At 44.5% G+C, this 17,956-nt stretch overlaps 1 protein-coding gene across 2 annotated transcripts in view; it reads left to right on the forward strand.

The window, feature by feature from the left end:
- Positions 1-17,956, forward strand: part of LOC124041153 (heterogeneous nuclear ribonucleoprotein L-like) — a 61,998-nt gene that overhangs the window by 21,442 nt on the left and 22,600 nt on the right. For both annotated transcript variants that reach the window (XM_046358387.1, XM_046358388.1), the window contains exons 2-6: positions 10,206-10,324; positions 11,420-11,657; positions 14,551-14,636; positions 15,026-15,122; positions 15,254-15,326. In XM_046358387.1, coding sequence (XP_046214343.1) covers positions 10,206-10,324; positions 11,420-11,657; positions 14,551-14,636; positions 15,026-15,122; positions 15,254-15,326 — 613 coding nt within the window. The remainder of the gene's footprint in view (positions 1-10,205; positions 10,325-11,419; positions 11,658-14,550; positions 14,637-15,025; positions 15,123-15,253; positions 15,327-17,956) is intronic.

The raw sequence follows: 17,956 nt of genomic DNA on the forward strand, positions 1-17,956 counted from the left end.
CGTTCCACCTCAACAACAGCCAGTGAAAGTGTAGGGCGCCAAATTCAAAACAACAGAAATCCCATAATTAAAATGACTCAAACATACAAGTATTTCACACCATTTTAAAGATAGACTTGTTGTATATCCAGTCACAGTGTCCGATTTCAAAAAAGCTTTACGATGAAAGCACACCAAACGATTATGTTAGGTCAGTAGGAAACCTGGAGGAAACCTGTACAAAAGTGTCTATAGCCACAGTAAAACGAGTACTATATCGACATAACCTGAAAGCCCTCTCAGCAAGGAAGAAGCCACTGCTCCAAAACCGCCATAAAAAAGCCAGACTACGGTTTGAAACTGCACGTGGGGACAAAGATCGTACTTTTTGGAGAAATGTCCTCTAGTCTGATGAAACAAAAATAGAACTGTTTGGCCATAATGGCCATCGTTATGTTTGGAGGAAAAAGGGTGAGGCTTGTGTCGTGGAAATTTCCTCTATTTACCAAATCATGGGAGCAAACCACACACACAAGTCAGAGTTTATAAAAGTCCATCTTTAATTATATAAGCTCTATAGCATTTTGACTTTCAACAGTTCAGTATCTCTAATGAAAAGTTGAGAGTCCCCCCACAATGGAAAAATGGGATCCTTTATAGCAAAGATCACACATAGTCAGACAGCATAGACATAATTCATCGTTCAGCTTTGTTTCCTTCCCCAAACCCCAGAACCATAAACCAATCCTCCAAATGAACAGGCATATAATCAAATTGTCATTTAGATACAACCAACTCAAAATACAACCTCCTGGACAAACTCACGGAGAGGAGAATGAGGCTATAGGTTAAGATAGAAACAACATTAGAGGGAGCATAGAATGATTCCAGACACTGCCACCCTTCTTTCCCCACTAGAAAAAGGTAGGGAGTAAAAGATATGTTTACACATGATGATACGTTGACCTCTCCCCTCTTTGCGGCCCATGCAACTTAGTCTTGACATAGAACAGATAACTGCAACCTCGCCACAGTATTATACAAAAATACCATTCTGATGAGAATTAACTTACACATATTTGATGAATATTAAACATCTTAAATATGTTACCAACAAATTCTGAATCTTCCCTAACACTTGCAAGTCAAAGAACCCCATCCCAACTGTGAAGCACTGTGGCAGCATCATGTGGTGGTGCTTTGCTGCAAGAGGGACTGGTGTACTTCACAAAATAGATGGCATCATGAGAAGGAAATTAATGTGAATATATTGAAGAAACATCTCAAGACATCAGTCAGGAAGTTAAAGCTTGGTTGTAAATGGGTCTTCCAAATTGACAATGACCCCAAGCATATTTCCAAAGCTGTGGCAAAATGCCTTAAGGACAACAAAGTCAAGGTATTGGAGTGGCCATCCCTGACCTCAGTCCCATAGAATATTTGTGGGCAGAACTGAAAATTTGTGTTTGAGCAAGGAGGCCTACAAACCTGACTCCGTTACACCAGCTCTGTCAGGAGGAATGGGCCAAAATTCACCCAACTTATTGTGGGAAGCTTGTGGAAGGCTACCTGAAACGTTTGACCCAAGTTAAACAATTTAAAGGCAATGCTACCAAATACTAATGGAGTGTATGTAAACTTTTGACCCACTGGGAATGTGATGAAAGAAATTAAAACTGAAATAAATCATTCTCTCTACTATTATTCTGACATTTCACAATCTTAAAATAAAGTGGTGATCCTTACTGAACTAAGACAGGACATTTTTACTAGGATTAATTGTCAGGAATTGTGAGAAACTGAGTTTAAATGTATTTGGCTAAGGTGTATGTAAACTTCCGACTTAAACTGTATGTCAATGATGTCGTTTTTGCTGCTGGTGATTCTCTGATCCACCTCTAGGCAGACGACACCATTTTTTATACTTCTGGCCCTTTGGACACTGTGTTAACTAACCTCCAGACGAGCTTCAATGCCATACAACACTCCTTCCGTGGCCTCCAACTGCTCTTAAATGCAAGTAAAACTAAATGCATGCTCTTCAACCGATCGATGCCCGCACCTGCCCACCCGTCTAGCATCACTGCTCTGGACAGTTCTGACTTAGAATATGTGGACAACTATAAATACCTAGGTGTCTGGTTAGACTGTACCCTCTCCTTCCAGACTCACATCCCCAATCCAAAATTAAATCTATTATCTGCTTCCTATTTAACAACAGGCTACAAAATAGCCTCCAACACTCTACTCAGCAAACTGGATGTAGTCTGTCGCAGTGCCATCCATTTTGTCACCAAAGCCCCATATACTACCCACCACTGCGACATGTATGCTCTCGTTGGCTGGCCCTCACTACATATTTGTCGCCAAACCCACTGGCTCCAGGTCATCTCTAAATCTTTGCTAGGTTAAGCCCCACCTTATCTCAGCTCACTGGTCACCATAGCAGCACCCACCCGTAGCACGCGCTCCAACAGGTATATTTCACTGGTCACCCCGAAAGCCAATTCCTCCCTTGGCAGTTCTCTGCTGCCAATGACTGGGACGAACTGAAAAAATCACTGAAGCTGGAGACTCATCTCCCTCACTAACTTTAAGCATCATCTGTCAGAGCAGCTTACAGATTACTGCACCTGTACACAGCCCATCTGTAATACCTCATCTCCATATAGTTATTTTGCTCCTTTGCACCCCAGTATCTCTACTTGCACATTCATCTTCTGCACATATATCACTCCAGTGTTTAATTGGTATATTGTAGTTATTTTGCCACTATGGCCTATTTATTGCCTCACCTCCCTAATCTTACCTCATTTGCACACACTGTTCTATTGTGTTATTAACTGTATGTTTGTTTATTCCATGTGTAACTCTGTTGTTTTTGTCTCACTGCTTTGCTTTATCTTGGCCGGGTCGTAGTTGTAAATGAGAACTTGTTCTCAGCTGGCCTACCTGGTTAAATCAAGGTGAATTTTTAAAGATATATTTTTAATAAAGCTTGTGTGCAGTACTGCGGAGATAAGGAGACTGACTGCACCCTGAAAGTCACAGAGCTGAGACAGAGGGACTCAGCCAAGTACAGTTTTTGATTTCAAACACAACAGGGGAACTACAATGACCAATTTCAGGTCACTCTGCCTGTCACAGATGTACGTGTAAACGTTAGTCCTGACATTGTCATGGAGGGAGAGGAAGTCCGGATCTTGTTCGAGACTTCCTGCTTTCTGAACCTTAACTCTATTAACTACATCTTCTATAAGGACAGCCCAAACCAACACTGGGGTATCATATACCTTGGCCCAGTCAGCATTGAGGAAGCAGACAGCTACTCCTGTGCATTGGTTGGCCTCGAGAAGGACTGGTCCCTTGTAGCTATGCTCATTGTGAGATATCCTCCAAGGTCCACCACTGTGACAGTCAATAAAATATTGGAAGGCGGTGCAGTGACTCTGACCTGCAGCAGTGATGCCAACCCACCAGTGGAGAAATACACCTGGTACCAAAGGAACGGAACTGAAGTGACGGTTTTACAGGGAGAAACACATTTACACCAGTGTCAGTCTTGGGTACATTGACCAGTACTTCTGGGAGACTAAGAATGAGATTGGAGCTCAGAACTGTACCTGGGACCTGACCACAGATGATAGACCAGTGTCTTGGCTCCTGTACTGGGGGTGGCAACTGTCCTGACTGCTGGAACTCTTCTAGTCCTCAGCTACTACACACTGAACAGGAGAAACTGTGGAGAAAGTGATCTCAGATACACTGAGAGTCCAGTATGTCAGTAAGGATGCCTTGAACGTGGACGTGTGTGAGAAGGAGAGCATAGATCGTATCTACGCTGACGCTGCTGAGTTCAATGACATACAGGATGAACCTGATGAGCATGATGACCTACAGGGTGACACCTACACAGCCCTTCAGAAAGACCCTCGCCGCTCGGTGTACGATACTATTCCTACCAGAGAATCACCATAAAACCTGAACTGAAGACCTATGGCAACAAACCAAAGACAGGCCTAACACCTTTTTCCTCTGCTATCACATTGACCTGTGTGTGATGTTTTCCAGACATTGACCTTTAATGTTTGAGTTTATGCTGGACTTGAATAAGCGTGCTGAATTGTTTTGCTGTTGGCTACTGGCTACTGCTATTGTAAATTGTGTTAGATTATTTGGTTTTAGAGTTGATTGTTGCTTACTACACAAGATGAGGTTGAAAGAAATGTCATCAAATCACATGCATGTATTCCTATTCTTTATATTAAGTGAAATATATTCAAATATACCATTAGTGATTGCCACTTTCCTAATTACTGCTCATACTCTGGTAATTCTCTTTAATAAAACAATTGAAGCTTGTAGATCAGGCAATAACCAAAGCTATTCTATAGCTAAGATAACTAGGAATACATCAGCAATCGTGCAGACCTTTCAGTATTGTTAATATAATATTAAGGTGTTTCTAAGTCAATGAAATTTCAATAAATGTTTGCTGTATGGTTTATTAGCATACTGTAGTACTCTTCACATAGTCATTTAATTGATGGCAGTTTTTTTACACACACACACACACACACACACACACACACACACACACACACACACACACACACACACACACAAAAAAAATATTGTCCCTAACTGACATATTTTACCAATAACAAACATACCATTTTGAAACTTCAGAAGAGTTACTACCTTCAATAAATACATACAGTAAATACATTTTGTATGAGGTTTTCATCAGACCGATATACACTCACCACGCCCACCTCCCAGTACCAACTACCATACTGCAAGCTAATTGGTCACCTATCACAATACACTGCACCAGCCCTTTTCCTGTATGGCCTACATTTTTACTGCAGCCACTCTGAAATGTCAGCAGTGTTCTATAAATATCAGAGAGGGGAGAGGAACACACTCAGTCAGAGCAGCATAGCAGAACACAGGGATGTTGTGAGAGGAGTACACACAGTGAGGGTATGCATGGGAAGTACCATTTATTCTGTCTCTCAATGCTCAAACTGGTGCCTTGCTCTCCCTGAACGGCAGGTGCTGCTGTCTGTGCCAGGGGGGGTCACCTCCCTCTGAGACTGTCGGGGTCTTCGTGAACAGCACAGACAGTAAAACACTGACACACACAATAGGCTGAGGACATCAGCTCAACAAGGAAGTGTAGTCCACCACCACATTATAACTGAGAGAGGGAAGAGAGAGAAAGGTAAAGTAGTGTAGAGAGACTGAGAAGTCATTTAACCTCATTTTAGCCCTGGTCACCTGTGCTGTAGTGAGGATTATTCAGGATTAGAGTGAGGAATGAGCTGGAATACAAGGCCACTAGGCCACTCTCACACACCACTTGAACAAACACTGAAAAAACAGCACTCTGGGAAAATGAGTCTGCTGATGGATTGGACTGCCACTTAACCTTGCGCAACCATCTGCCCATGCCTACACACACAAACACATACAGACACACACACTTGTGTGGCCAACTGATCCTTGCACACTAGGTTATTACTAAGTGATGAGGAATGTTGAAATCCCACAACGGGAGAGGAGCGACTAAGTTAGAAAGCCCAGGAAAGAGAAAGGAACAAGTTTTTCCACTATTTCCATCTTAAAGCCACCTCATTCTATGTACCTGATTGTCACCTAATATCTGTCTCTAACCAGGTTTCCATCCAATCTTTTTATGCAAATAAAGTACGCGTCAGATAAAAAAATGTCACGACAGGCCTGATGGAAAGAGAAAATGTCACGACGGGCCTGATGGAAAGAGAAAATGTCACGACGGGCCTGATGGAAAGAGAAAATGTCACGACGGGCCTGATGGAAAGAGAAAATGTCACGACGGGCCTGATGGAAAGAGAAAATGTCACGACGGGCCTGATGGAAAGAGAAAATGGGGCCTGATGGAAAGAGAAAATGTCACGACGGGCCTGATGGAAAGAGAAAATGTCACGACGGGCCTGATGGAAAGAGAAAATGTGTCAGTAAACCTTCCAACGTCGACCCCAAACAATACGACAAAGTGGGATTTTGATGTGTCGTTAAAATAAATTATGTGAGAAATGTCAGTGGAACTGCTTATATGCGAAAATATTTATATAATAAATCAACTTGGAGTCACGCGGTGACATCTTTTGTGGTCCTCCCACTATGACTCGTCAGGAAAGCATGTTTATTAGGCTACAGATTAAATACATGCTGATGAACTTCACAGGGTGGTGAAAGTGCAAGGTGACGATCTTGATGCTCCTTTCCAATAAACATCGAGGGTCTTATTCTGATGGCATGATCATCGATGCTTGGCTTCCGTTTGACAAATGAAAATAATTGCGTTCTCTTGTCGATAATAATCTCATCATGTACTGCAGGTAGGCAGGCTATACCCAGACTGTGTCTGCGAGCTGTTTGCTGGAGTGCCCATGTCCATACCAGAGTGGGCACACTCGCTCTATAAACCGCAACATTCTTTTGTGAGAAAACCATGAGTAGAGTTGAACATGTGATGGAAATGATGCGTTATCAGAGTCTGCAGGGACTAAACTGTGGGCCATTTGAAATTAACCTCATTTTGGAGACAGACACTTCTGGCAAGTATTTTAATCTTCCTGCCTTGTCCAGAGTCTCTCTTTGACCCTCCTTCTTTAAAGTCCCAGTGGAGTCAAAAACATGATTTTCCTGTGTTTGATATACACTGAACAAAAACATAAACCCAACATGCAACAATTTCAAAGATTTTACTGAGTTACAGTTCACATAAGGAAATCAGTCAATTGAAATAAAATCATTAGGACCTAATCTATGGATTTCACAAGACTGGAAATAAAGCTATGCATTTGATGGTCACAGACACCTTAAAAAAAGGTAGGGACATGGATCAGAAAACCAGTCAGTGTCTGGTGTGACCACCATTTCCTCATGCAGCGTGACACATCTCCTTTGCATATAGTTGATCAGGCTGTTGATTGTGGCCTGTGGAAAGTTGTCCCACCCCTCTTTAATGGCTGTGCGAAGTTGCTGGATATTGGAAGGAACAGGAACACGCTGTCGTACACGTCGATCAAGAGCATCTCAAATATGCTCAATAGGTGACATGTCTAGTGAGTATGCAGGCCATGGAAGATCTGGGACATTTTCAGCTTCCAGCAATTGTGTACAGATCCTTGCGACATGGGGCTGTGCATTATCATGCTAAACCATGATGTGATGGCGGCGAAGGAATGGCACAACGTTCTTGTCACGGTATCCCTGGGCATTAAAATTGCCATTGATAAAATGCAATTGTGTTTGTTGTCTGTAGCTTATGCCTGCCCATACCATAACCCCACTGCCACTGTGGGGTACTGTGTTCACAAGAAGTGTGTGAAGAGCACACTTCTCCAGCGTGCCAGTGGCCATCGAAGGTGATCATTTCCCCACTGAGTGGCCTTTTATTGTCCCCAGCAGAAGGTGCACCTGTGTAAGGATGATGCTGTTTAATCAGCTTCTTGATATGCCACACCTGTCAGGTGGATGGATTATCTCGGCAATTGAGAAATGTTCACTAACACGGATGTAAACAAATGTGTGCACAAAATTTGAGAGAATTAAGCTATTTGTGTGTTATTTCAGCTCATGAAACATGAGACCAACACTTTACATGTTGTGTTTAGATATTTATTCAGTGTATATTTCCACACTGTGAGGTTTGAGTAATACTGTGCAATTAGTTACAATTAAATGAGTTAATGGACCAATAAAAAAAGAGTTCCAAACCTCTCTGCCAGTAACAGCTATTTTTCCATTTTCCCCATCCAACTTCAACTCAGACCAATCCCAGACAGCCATAGCTAAATTCTTGCTTGAGAAATTGCTCTTTGCTAAGAGGCATTTTTTGTTTCTTTTTGACCATTTTAATTGAAATCAATCACAATGAGGTACTTCATTTTTACCCCAAAATGATTTGATAATAAGATAAAAACATCTGCATTGGACCTTTAACTCCATCTGCATGGCCCCTTTTCTTGCATTCTCTCTTAGTGCTGTCTGTTGACTTTCAACCTCACCCGCTCTGCCTCTTTTCCTCTTTCTCTGCCTGGCTCTCCCTTACAGACTGAGTGGAATAGGACATCTGAAAGGGCAGAGTGGGATGTTTTTGTTGCACTATAGGGATGGAGATGTTGTATTGCCACAGCAGACAGAGAGAGGTGTTTGAAAGAGAAGGATGAGCTTTAACACTATGCTTAGTTCTGTAAAGTACTCCAGTAAAAATACTTAAAAGTACTGTACTTTACTATTTATATTTTTGACAACTTTTACTTCACTACATTCCTAAAGAAAATCATGTAATTTTTACTCCATACATTTTCCCTGACACCAAAAAGTTACTTTTGGAATGCTCAGGCAGGACAGAACAGTTCAAAACACGCAACCATCAATGAAATCCCTACTGCCTCTGATCTGACGGCCTAGCTAAACACAAATACTGCATTTGTAAGTTATGTCTGAGTGTTGGAGTGTGCTCCTGGCCGTCCGTAAATAAAATTATAAATAAACATTGTTTTGTTTTGCTTAATATAATGACTTTGATGTTTAACATTTACTTTTTACTTTTACTCAAGTATGACAATTGAGTACTTTTTCCACCACTGACTCTATGCTCCACAAGCACCTTGTCCATTGGGCATAGGTCTTGGCCATTATTCCTGCATGTCATATATTGAATGGGAATGTAACCATATTCATTTTATTATCACAGAGAGAAGGATTCCCACCCACTACTGCTGGAGAAAGCCAGCGAAGCCCCACCCAGTTACATCCTGCGCCTATTAGATCACAGAGCTAGTGTAAACATCGCTCTGTTGCTAAAGCCTGAAATAGAGACCCATCGGACATTCTCCGAGCACGCCATGGTTTTTCGTCTAAATATTTTATCTTGCCCATGCATTTGGTGCCCCCACCACACCCAGCTAACTTTCTGCATTTCTACACAATTTGTCATGAGACTGAGATAAATTGTTGCAGTTTCAAGCTAGCTAATTTCCTGCAACATTTTGCCACGAGGCTGAGAGAACATTTATCAGTTTTAAACCAAATCTCCTGCTATTCTACACATTTTACCATGAGACTGAGAGAACATTTATCAGTTTTAAACCAAATCTCCTGCTATTCTACACATTTTACCATGAGGCTGAGAGAACATTTATCAGTTTTAAACCAAATCTCCTGCTATTCTACACATTTTACCATGAGGCTGAGAGAACATTCAGCAGTTTTAAACCAAATCTCCTGCTATTCTACACATTTTACCATGAGGCTGAGAGAACATTTAGCAGTTTTAAACCAAATCTCCTGCCCACCTCCCCCAAAAATCTGTCCCTCTTGCACCCTTGGCACTAATGGGACTTGACTTGCAAACCCTTCACGTCAGGGCCTCCCGAGTGGGGCAGTGGTCTAAGGCACTGCATCACAGTGCTAGCTGTGACACTAGAGATTCTGGGTTTGAGTCCAGGCTATGTCGCAGCTGGCCACGACCGGGAGACCCATGGGGCGGCGCCCAATTGGCACAGCGTCGTCTGGGTTAGGGGAGGGTTTGGCCGACAGGGATGTCCTTGTCCCATTGCGCACTAGCGCCTCCTGTGGCGGGCCGGGCACAGTGCACGCTGACACAGGTGTATGGTGTTTCCTCTGACACATTGGTACGGCAGGCTTCCGGGTTAAGCGAGCATAGTGTCAAGAAGCAGTGCACCTTCTTGTTTTGGAGGATGCACGGCTCTCGACCTTCGCCTCTCCCGAGTCTGTACGGGAGTTGCAGCGATGAGACAAGACTGTAACTACCAATTGGATACCACGAAATTGGGGAGAAAAATGGGTAAAAATGACAAATAATAAAAAATAACATTTCAGTCGGGAATCCTTGAAGCGACCCATCCTCTCATTCATAGATGTATTTAAACGCTCTCACATAGAGGGGTACAGTCCCAGTTAGGGAAAGGTAACCTGTACTGGAGGTCATCCATTTTTAGCTACAGTTAAATTATTCAACCTGAAACCTCCTCCCAACATACACTCTTTTCAAAATGACTCCTATTTTAGATAGGTATTATACAGGACATTGCACTTCAGTTGTTACATGATTTAATACATTTGATTTATGATCAACATAACCTCTACCGCTATTCCAGGTATTGTGTGTTCTAGTCTCTAACCAATGTTGTTTGTGTGTGTTGCAGGACAGTGGGGAGGACTCCCACAGGATTGCCCAGTCCCCAGTGGTCCATGTCAGGGGGCTGTGTGAGGCTGTGGTAGAGGCTGACCTGGTGGAGGCCCTGGAGAAGTTTGGACCCATATGGTAAGAATCCACCCAAATGTGTTGGGTGGTATATGCACCCCTTTAACCCCTTTAACCCCTTGTTTTCCTCATTGTTAGACCTAATAACGAAAAGGCATTTATCCCATCCTTTTGTTAAACATAGGAAAATATGCACAGAAAGTTGTTTTACCAAATATTTAAGAGATAGAAATGGTTTTAAAAAAGAAGTGGTAATATGTCATACAGTACACTACCCTGTACACTACCCTGTACACTACCCTGTACACTACCCTGTACACTACCCTGTACACGGGGTAAGTTGTGCCAAGAGACCACTTTTTTTGGACAAGATATGTTCTCAAAACTGTAACGGTTACATGAATTCTGATCATTTCCAGGTATAAACAACACCCTGAAATATGTAGATTTCTTTGTTAGAAAGAATAATATGTTTCCCTTGACGGAGTGATGCTGAATGGAAAGAAATTGCTCAGATTACCCCACTCACCCCTACCTCACAGAGACCTTGAGTAACAGAGAGATCTCAGTGTTACTTAGGCTCCTTATGTGTGCAATATTCATTAACATCCCATCAACCCTAAGAGAGCTGTGGAAACAGCATACGACAGCATGGGTAACCCACAACATAGGGACAATCTACCGTACCATGGTAACTGTAGAAACTATGGTAACTGTCCAATTAGACCAGCACTGCCCACAGTATTGTCACAGCAGCAGTTTCTCCCCTCATCTGTTTTGTGTGCTTTTGTGTTGAGCCACTTTAGGCCCAGTGCATCTATGATAATTTTTTGAAGGTAATTTAAACAAGAAGTAGATAGAGCAGTTTCCTTTCTGCTAGAATTTTTTGACAGTTGCCCAAAACCTCACAATTTGACTAGGAAATGTTTTACAATCCAAACTTGCAGTTTAAATTCTGTCAGTTCAGGACATGAGTTCTCATTGGGGAAATCTCAAAGAGACCCTCTTCCCAATAGTGCTCTCTATATGGCATTACAGTAGTCAGCAGGGAATAGGGTGTAATTTGAGCCTCAGTCCATTCAGAGTAATGGACACATTTTCCACTCAGTCAATTGAATTCTAATGGACTTCCTTGTTGTTCTGTGTTGATGGCAGCTATGTGATGATGATGCCCTTTAAGCGGCAGGCGCTGGTGGAGTTTGAGATGGTGGAGAGTGCTGATAAGTGTGTGGCGTGTGGGAGTAGCGAGGCCGTCTACATCGCAGGCCAGCAGGCCTTCTTCAACTATTCCACCAGCAAGAGGATCACTCGCCCCACCAACTCAGACAACCCCAACAGTGGCAACAAAGTCCTGCTCCTGTCTATCCAGAATCCCCTCTACCCCATCACCACGGTAATCAGTGCTGAAAATACATACTGTATTATACATTACAATGCTCAAATATATGTATAATATGCCATTTAGCAAACGCTTTTATCCAAAGCAACTTACAGTCATGTGTTCGTTCATTTTGCATACGGGTGGTCCCAGGAATCAAACCCACTATCCAGGCATTAAAAGCACCATACTCTATCAACTGAGCGACAAAGAACGATTACCACAGCGGCAGTTATTAAGTCGCTCTGTGCCACGCCCCTGGTACTGTATGTATGCTATTCTCTCACCATGGTAACAGCAGCTAACGAGAGTCCCTGATTATTGCCCATATTAACAGTAGTCAAATTAAAAAAATATATGAATCTAAAGCATTGTGTATTATCATTTTTTGTACTCTTTCTTGCTCTCTCACTCCTCTATATCTCAATGTTATCTCTCTCTGTCTCCCTCTCGCTCCTAATGTGAGCCGACAGGCTGCATTTAGAAAGTCGTGTTTTATAGCATCCTGGGGCTGATTCAAGGTTTATTTCTCCCAGAGTTTGCATATCCCCCTCCCCGTTGCTCTCTCTCTCATCTCCCCCTGCTCTCTTTCTCTCTTTCTCCCTCTCAGGTGCTGATAGATAGAGAGGGATCTCAGCGGGGCGTCTGTAGATGTGTTCAGATAGCATGTGTCTGATGATTAGAATACCAGGAAGCTCACGTATATCAGTCTTCCTCAGATATGGATGAACAACTAGGCTGAGAAAGCATCCAGCACTGCTGTGTCTAATTCCAGCTGAGCAGAGAGGAAATACAATAGCTATGCACGCTGGTCATGGATAGGGTTGAATTGTCTTATTATTGAGTCAAACATAGTCTGATTAGAGAGACACAGTCACTGTGCTAGAACATACAAGCATTATGGAAGAATGAACACACACTAAAGGACTGATAGATGTATGTATGCACATAGATATACACTCACTCTTATAGATAGACATGCAATGCCATACTAGAGTGTCTTATATCAAGACCAATGGAACTTTAAAATGTATAACATATAGGTTCCTGCATCCAGATTGCTCTCGCTATTGTATAATTGTGTAATGGCACCGGAGGGGATGGCTGCCGTTTTACAGGCTCCTAACCAACAGTGCTATTTTGTTTGTTTTTTCGCATTGTTTGTAACCCATTTTGTACATAAAGTTGCTGCTACTGTCTCTTGTGACCGAAAAGAGCTTCTGGACATCAGAACATTGATTACTCAACTCGAACTGGACAGAGATTTTTCTTTAATGAGTCCGACGCGAAGGATATACTACTTTTTTGAGACAAGGCCCAAATCCCCGTCATCCGTATGAAGAAAAGACGGAGAAAAAGGGGGGGGGTGTCTTGTAAGAATTTGCAGACGAGTAGGTAAACCACCACTACTCTCCGTATTATTGGCCAACGTGCAATCATTGGAAAACAAACTAGACGATCTACGATTAAGACTATCCTACAAACGGGACATTTGAAACTGTAATATCTTATGTTTCACAAAATATGGCTAAACGACGACACGGATAATATAGAGTTGGCTGGCTTCTCCGTGCATTGGCAGAACAGAGCAGCTATTTCTGGTAAGATGATGGGCGGGGTGTGTGTCTATTTGTCAATAACTGCTGATGCGCAATGTCTAATATTAAAGACGTCTCGAGGTATTGCTCACCTGAGGTAGAATACCTCATGATAAGCTGTAGACCACACTATCTACCAAGAGAGTTCTCATCTATGTTGCCATCTATTTACCACCATAAACCGATGCTGGCACTAAGACCGCACTCAATGAGGTGTATAAGGCCATAAGCAAACAAGAAAATGCTCATCCAGAAGCAGCGCGCCTAGTGGCCGGGGACTTTAATGCAGGGAAACTTAAATACGTTTTACCTAATTCCACCAGAGGAAACAAAACTCTAGACCACTTTTACTCCACACAAAGAGACGCATACAAAGCTCTCTCTCGCCTTCCATTTGGCAAATCTGACCATAATTCTATCCTCCTTATTCCTGCTTACAAGCAAAAACTTAAGCAGGAGGTATGTACGCTGGTCATGGATAGGGTTGAATTGTCTTATTATTGAGTCAAACAGAGTCTGATTAGAGAGACACTGAAGTGGTCAGAGGATGCGGATGCTACGCTACAGTACTATTTTGCTAGCACAGACTGGAATATGTTCCGGGATTCATCCAATGGCATTGAAGAGTATACCACCTCAGTCACCCGCTTCATCAATAAGTGCATCGACGACGTCGTCCCCACAATGACCGTACGTACATATCCCAAACAGAAGCCATGGACTACAGGCAACATCTGCACCGAGCTAAAGGCTAGATCTGCCGCTTTCAAAGAGCGGGACTCTAACCCGGACACTTATAAGAAATCCCGCTATGCCCTCAGACGAACCATCAAATAGGCAAAGTGTGAATACAGGACTAAGATTTAATTATACTACACCGGCTCTGACGCTCGTGGAATGTGGCAGGGCTTGAAAACTATTACGGACTACAAAGGGAAACCGAGCCGCGAGCTGCCCAGTGAGGCGAGCATACCAGACGAGCTAAATGCCTTTTAGGCTTGCTTTGAGGCAAGGGACATAATAAATATAGTCTCATTGTTGTTATGTCATTTTCTTGTGTTACTTTTAGATATTTTTTTACTTTAGTTTATTTAGGAAATATTTTCTTAACTCTATTTCTTGAACTGCATTGCTGGTTAAGGGCTTGTAACGTAAGCATTTCTCTGTAAGGTCTACTACACCTGTTGTATTCGGCACATGTGACAAATATAATTTGATTTGATTTCATTTGATTGGAACTTTTATCTTCTGTCTGCAGCCTTGGTGAGAGCTGACTAAAACATTCTCTGTCTCCCTCTGTTGTCTCCAAGGACGTTCTCTACACCGTCTGCAACCCCATCGGCAGTGTGATGCGCATCGTCATCTTCAAACGCAACGGCATCCAGGCCATGGTGGAATATCCTTTCTGTCTGTCTGTCTGGCAGGCTGATTGTCGTGTCGTGTCGTGTCGTGTCGTGTCGTGTCGTGTCGTGTCGTGTCTGTCTGTCTGTCTGTCTGTCTGTCTGTCTGTCTGTCTGTCTGTCTGTCTGTCTGTCTGTCTGTCTGTCTGTCTGTCTGTCTGTCTGTCTGTCTGTCTGTCTGTCTGTCTGTTAGGGTATCAGTGTTAGGGGTGGAGGGTGAGCCAATAAGAAAGGTATCCCCATGTCAAATTATTCAACAAGCATAGGCTTGTTTTTGTTGATGGGTTTAGAGGTTTTATAACTTCTGTCTGGGGACTTGTAATTGTGAATTGAGGCTTGAGGTTCGTTGGTTGTTTTGCTGTTGTCCTTAACTTGCCCTCTTCACATTTGAGTCCGTCGAGTGTGCTCAGAAAGCTAAGGCTGCTCTCAATGGAGCCGACATCTATGCCGGCTGCTGCACCTTAAAAATCGAATATGCAAGGGTAAGTCTATATTCACCACACGCAATCACATATATAATGCTTAGCAAATAGATTTGTGTTTAAAACAGCAGAGCACTTCCTGATGATCAGCCTCAGCATGCAACAACATATCTGTTGTTTCCCCCCTTTAGCCAACTCGCTTGAACGTGATCAGAAATGACAACGAGAGCTGGGACTACACAAAGCCTTACCTGGTCCGAAGAGGTAACAATCTGCTTCTTGTTCTGTAGGCTATGGAGCACTCTCATTGTGTAGAAGCTGCTGTGTTAGGACTAAAACCTGCCATATCGGGCTGTCAGAGAGTCCATGGGCAGCCTGCAGGGCAGAGTCAGGTGTTCAGCCTGCAGGGCAGAGTCAGGTTTTCAGCCTGCAGGGCAGAGTCAGGTTTTCAGCCTGCAGGGCAGAGTCAGGTTTTCAGCCTGCAGGGCAAAGTCAGGTGTTCAGCCTGCAGGGCAGAGTCAGGTGTTCAGCCTGCAGGGCAGAGTCAGGTGTTCAGCCTGCAGGGCAGAGTCAGGTGTTCAGCCTGCAGGGCAGAGTCAGGTTTTCAGCCTGCAGGGCAGAGTCAGGTTTTCAGCCTGCAGGGCAGAGTCAGGTTTTCAGCCTGCAGGGCAGAGTCAGGTGTTCAGCCTGCAGGGCAGAGTCAGGTGTTCAGCCTGCAGGGCAGAGTCAGGTGTTCAGCCTCCAGGGCAGAGTCAGGTGTTCAGCCTGCAGGGCAGAGTCAGGTTTTCAGCCTGCAGGGCAGAGTCAGGTTTTCAGCCTGCAGGGCAGAGTCAGGTTTTCAGCCTGCAGGGCAGAGTCAGGTTTTCAGCCTGCAGGGCAGAGTCAGGTTTTCAGCCTGCAGGGCAGAGTCAGGTTTTCAGCCTGCAGGGCAGAGTCAGGTTTTCCTCCCCCTGGCACATTAACTCAAATTTGTCCAGGCTGCAAACAGAACAGCAGGTAAGAAGCAGTAAGGATATCAAATAAGTGTGGCTCTTTCTCTCTTTTCATTCCTGCAGGCTGTAGATAAGTCAGATCTTAGCTGTTGGAGAGAGAGAGCGACAGAGAGGAGAGGGAGCGACAGAGAGAGGACAGAGAGGAGAGGGAGCGACAGAGAGAGGAGAGGGAGTGACAGAGAGAGGAGATGGAGTGACAGAGAGAGGAGAGGGAGTGACAGAGAGAGGAGAGAGAGCGACAGAGAGAGGAGAGAGAGCGACAGAGAGGAGAGGGAGCGACAGAGAGAGGAGAGAGAGCGACAGAGAGAGGAGAGGGAGCGACAGAGAGAGGAGAGAGAGCGACAGAGAGAGGAGAGAGAGCGACAGAGAGGAGAGGGAGCGACAGAGAGAGGAGACAGAGCGACAGAGAGAGGAGAGAGAGCGACAGAGAGAGGAGAGGGAGCGACAGAGAGAGGAGAGAGAGCGACAGAGAGAGGAGAGAGAGCGACAGAGAGAGGAGAGGGAGCGACAGAGAGAGGAGAGAGGAGCGACAGAGAGAGGAGAGAGAGCGACAGAGAGAGGAGAGAGAGCGACAGAGAGAGGAGAGGGAGCGACAGAGAGAGGAGCGACAGAGAGAGGAGAGAGAGCGACAGAGAGAGGAGAGAGAGCGACAGAGAGAGGAGAGAGAGCAGAGAGAGGAGAGAGAGCGACAGAGAGAGGAGAGAGAGGAGAGAGCGACAGAGCGACAGAGAGAGGAGAGAGAGCGACAGAGAGAGGAGAGAGAGCGACAGAGAGAGGAGAGAGAGCGACAGAGAGAGGAGAGGGAGCGACAGAGAGAGGAGAGGGAGCGACAGAGAGAGGAGAGAGAGCGACAGAGAGAGGAGAGAGAGCGACAGAGAGAGGAGAGAGAGCGACAGAGAGAGGAGAGAGAGCGACAGAGAGAGGAGAGAGAGCGACAGAGAGAGGAGAGAGAGCGACAGAGAGAGAGAGAGAGGAGCGACAGAGAGAGGAGAGAGAGCAGAGAGAGGAGAGAGAGCGACAGAGAGAGGAGAGAGAGCAGAGAGAGGAGAGAGAGCGACAGAGAGAGGAGAGAGCGAGCGACAGAGAGAGGAGAGGGAGCGACAGAGAGAGGAGAGGAGCGACAGAGAGAGGAGAGAGAGCGACAGAGAGAGGAGAGGGAGCGACAGAGAGAGGAGAGAGAGCGACAGAGAGAGGAGAGAGAGCGACAGAGAGAGGAGAGAGAGCGACAGAGAGAGGAGAGAGAGCGACAGAGAGAGGAGAGGGAGCGACAGAGAGAGGAGAGAGAGAGAGAAAGACTTTGTCTTGAGTTTAGTCTGCATCAGCTAAAATTAAACAGATACTTGGCGATACTTCTCTATATCCTCGCTAACGTTGCTAAATGTGAGACAGAGAGATACTGAGTCAGGCTGATGTGGGCACAGTGGTTTTATCATTGTATGAGGAATGTTACAGTAGCACAGATGCTGTTTGAAAAAAGAGCAGAGATATGGCCCTGTCTATGTGAAGTCAACATTGTCACTGTAGCGCACCTATTGGAAGGTGTTTAAGGACCAGTATGGACCACAGACCTGCAGTCAACCAAGCCAACACAAGACCGACCCACTGCGCGTCCTTCTCCAAGCAACACACTCTCACATCCGTCTTTCACAAGCCTGCACCTGCCACCCATGGAAATAAAGAGAGAGAGAGAAAGAGGGATGGACGACAGGCTGACCCTGCACAACAACATGCATCCATCTTCACCCAAACCTCAAGAGAGAGGGAGAGAGACTACTCATTCACCCTGACCTCATGCAACCTCAACATCAACACGCCCAGGAGAACCCGCCAGTGCCACCTCTTGGCTGGAGGACTGACTGCTTTTAGACTGGACCTATTTTCTTCTCTTGCTTGCATCCTGAT

This window comes from Oncorhynchus gorbuscha, linkage group LG08 (genome assembly GCF_021184085.1).
Source record: "Oncorhynchus gorbuscha isolate QuinsamMale2020 ecotype Even-year linkage group LG08, OgorEven_v1.0, whole genome shotgun sequence".
Lineage (NCBI taxonomy): Eukaryota > Metazoa > Chordata > Actinopteri > Salmoniformes > Salmonidae > Oncorhynchus > Oncorhynchus gorbuscha.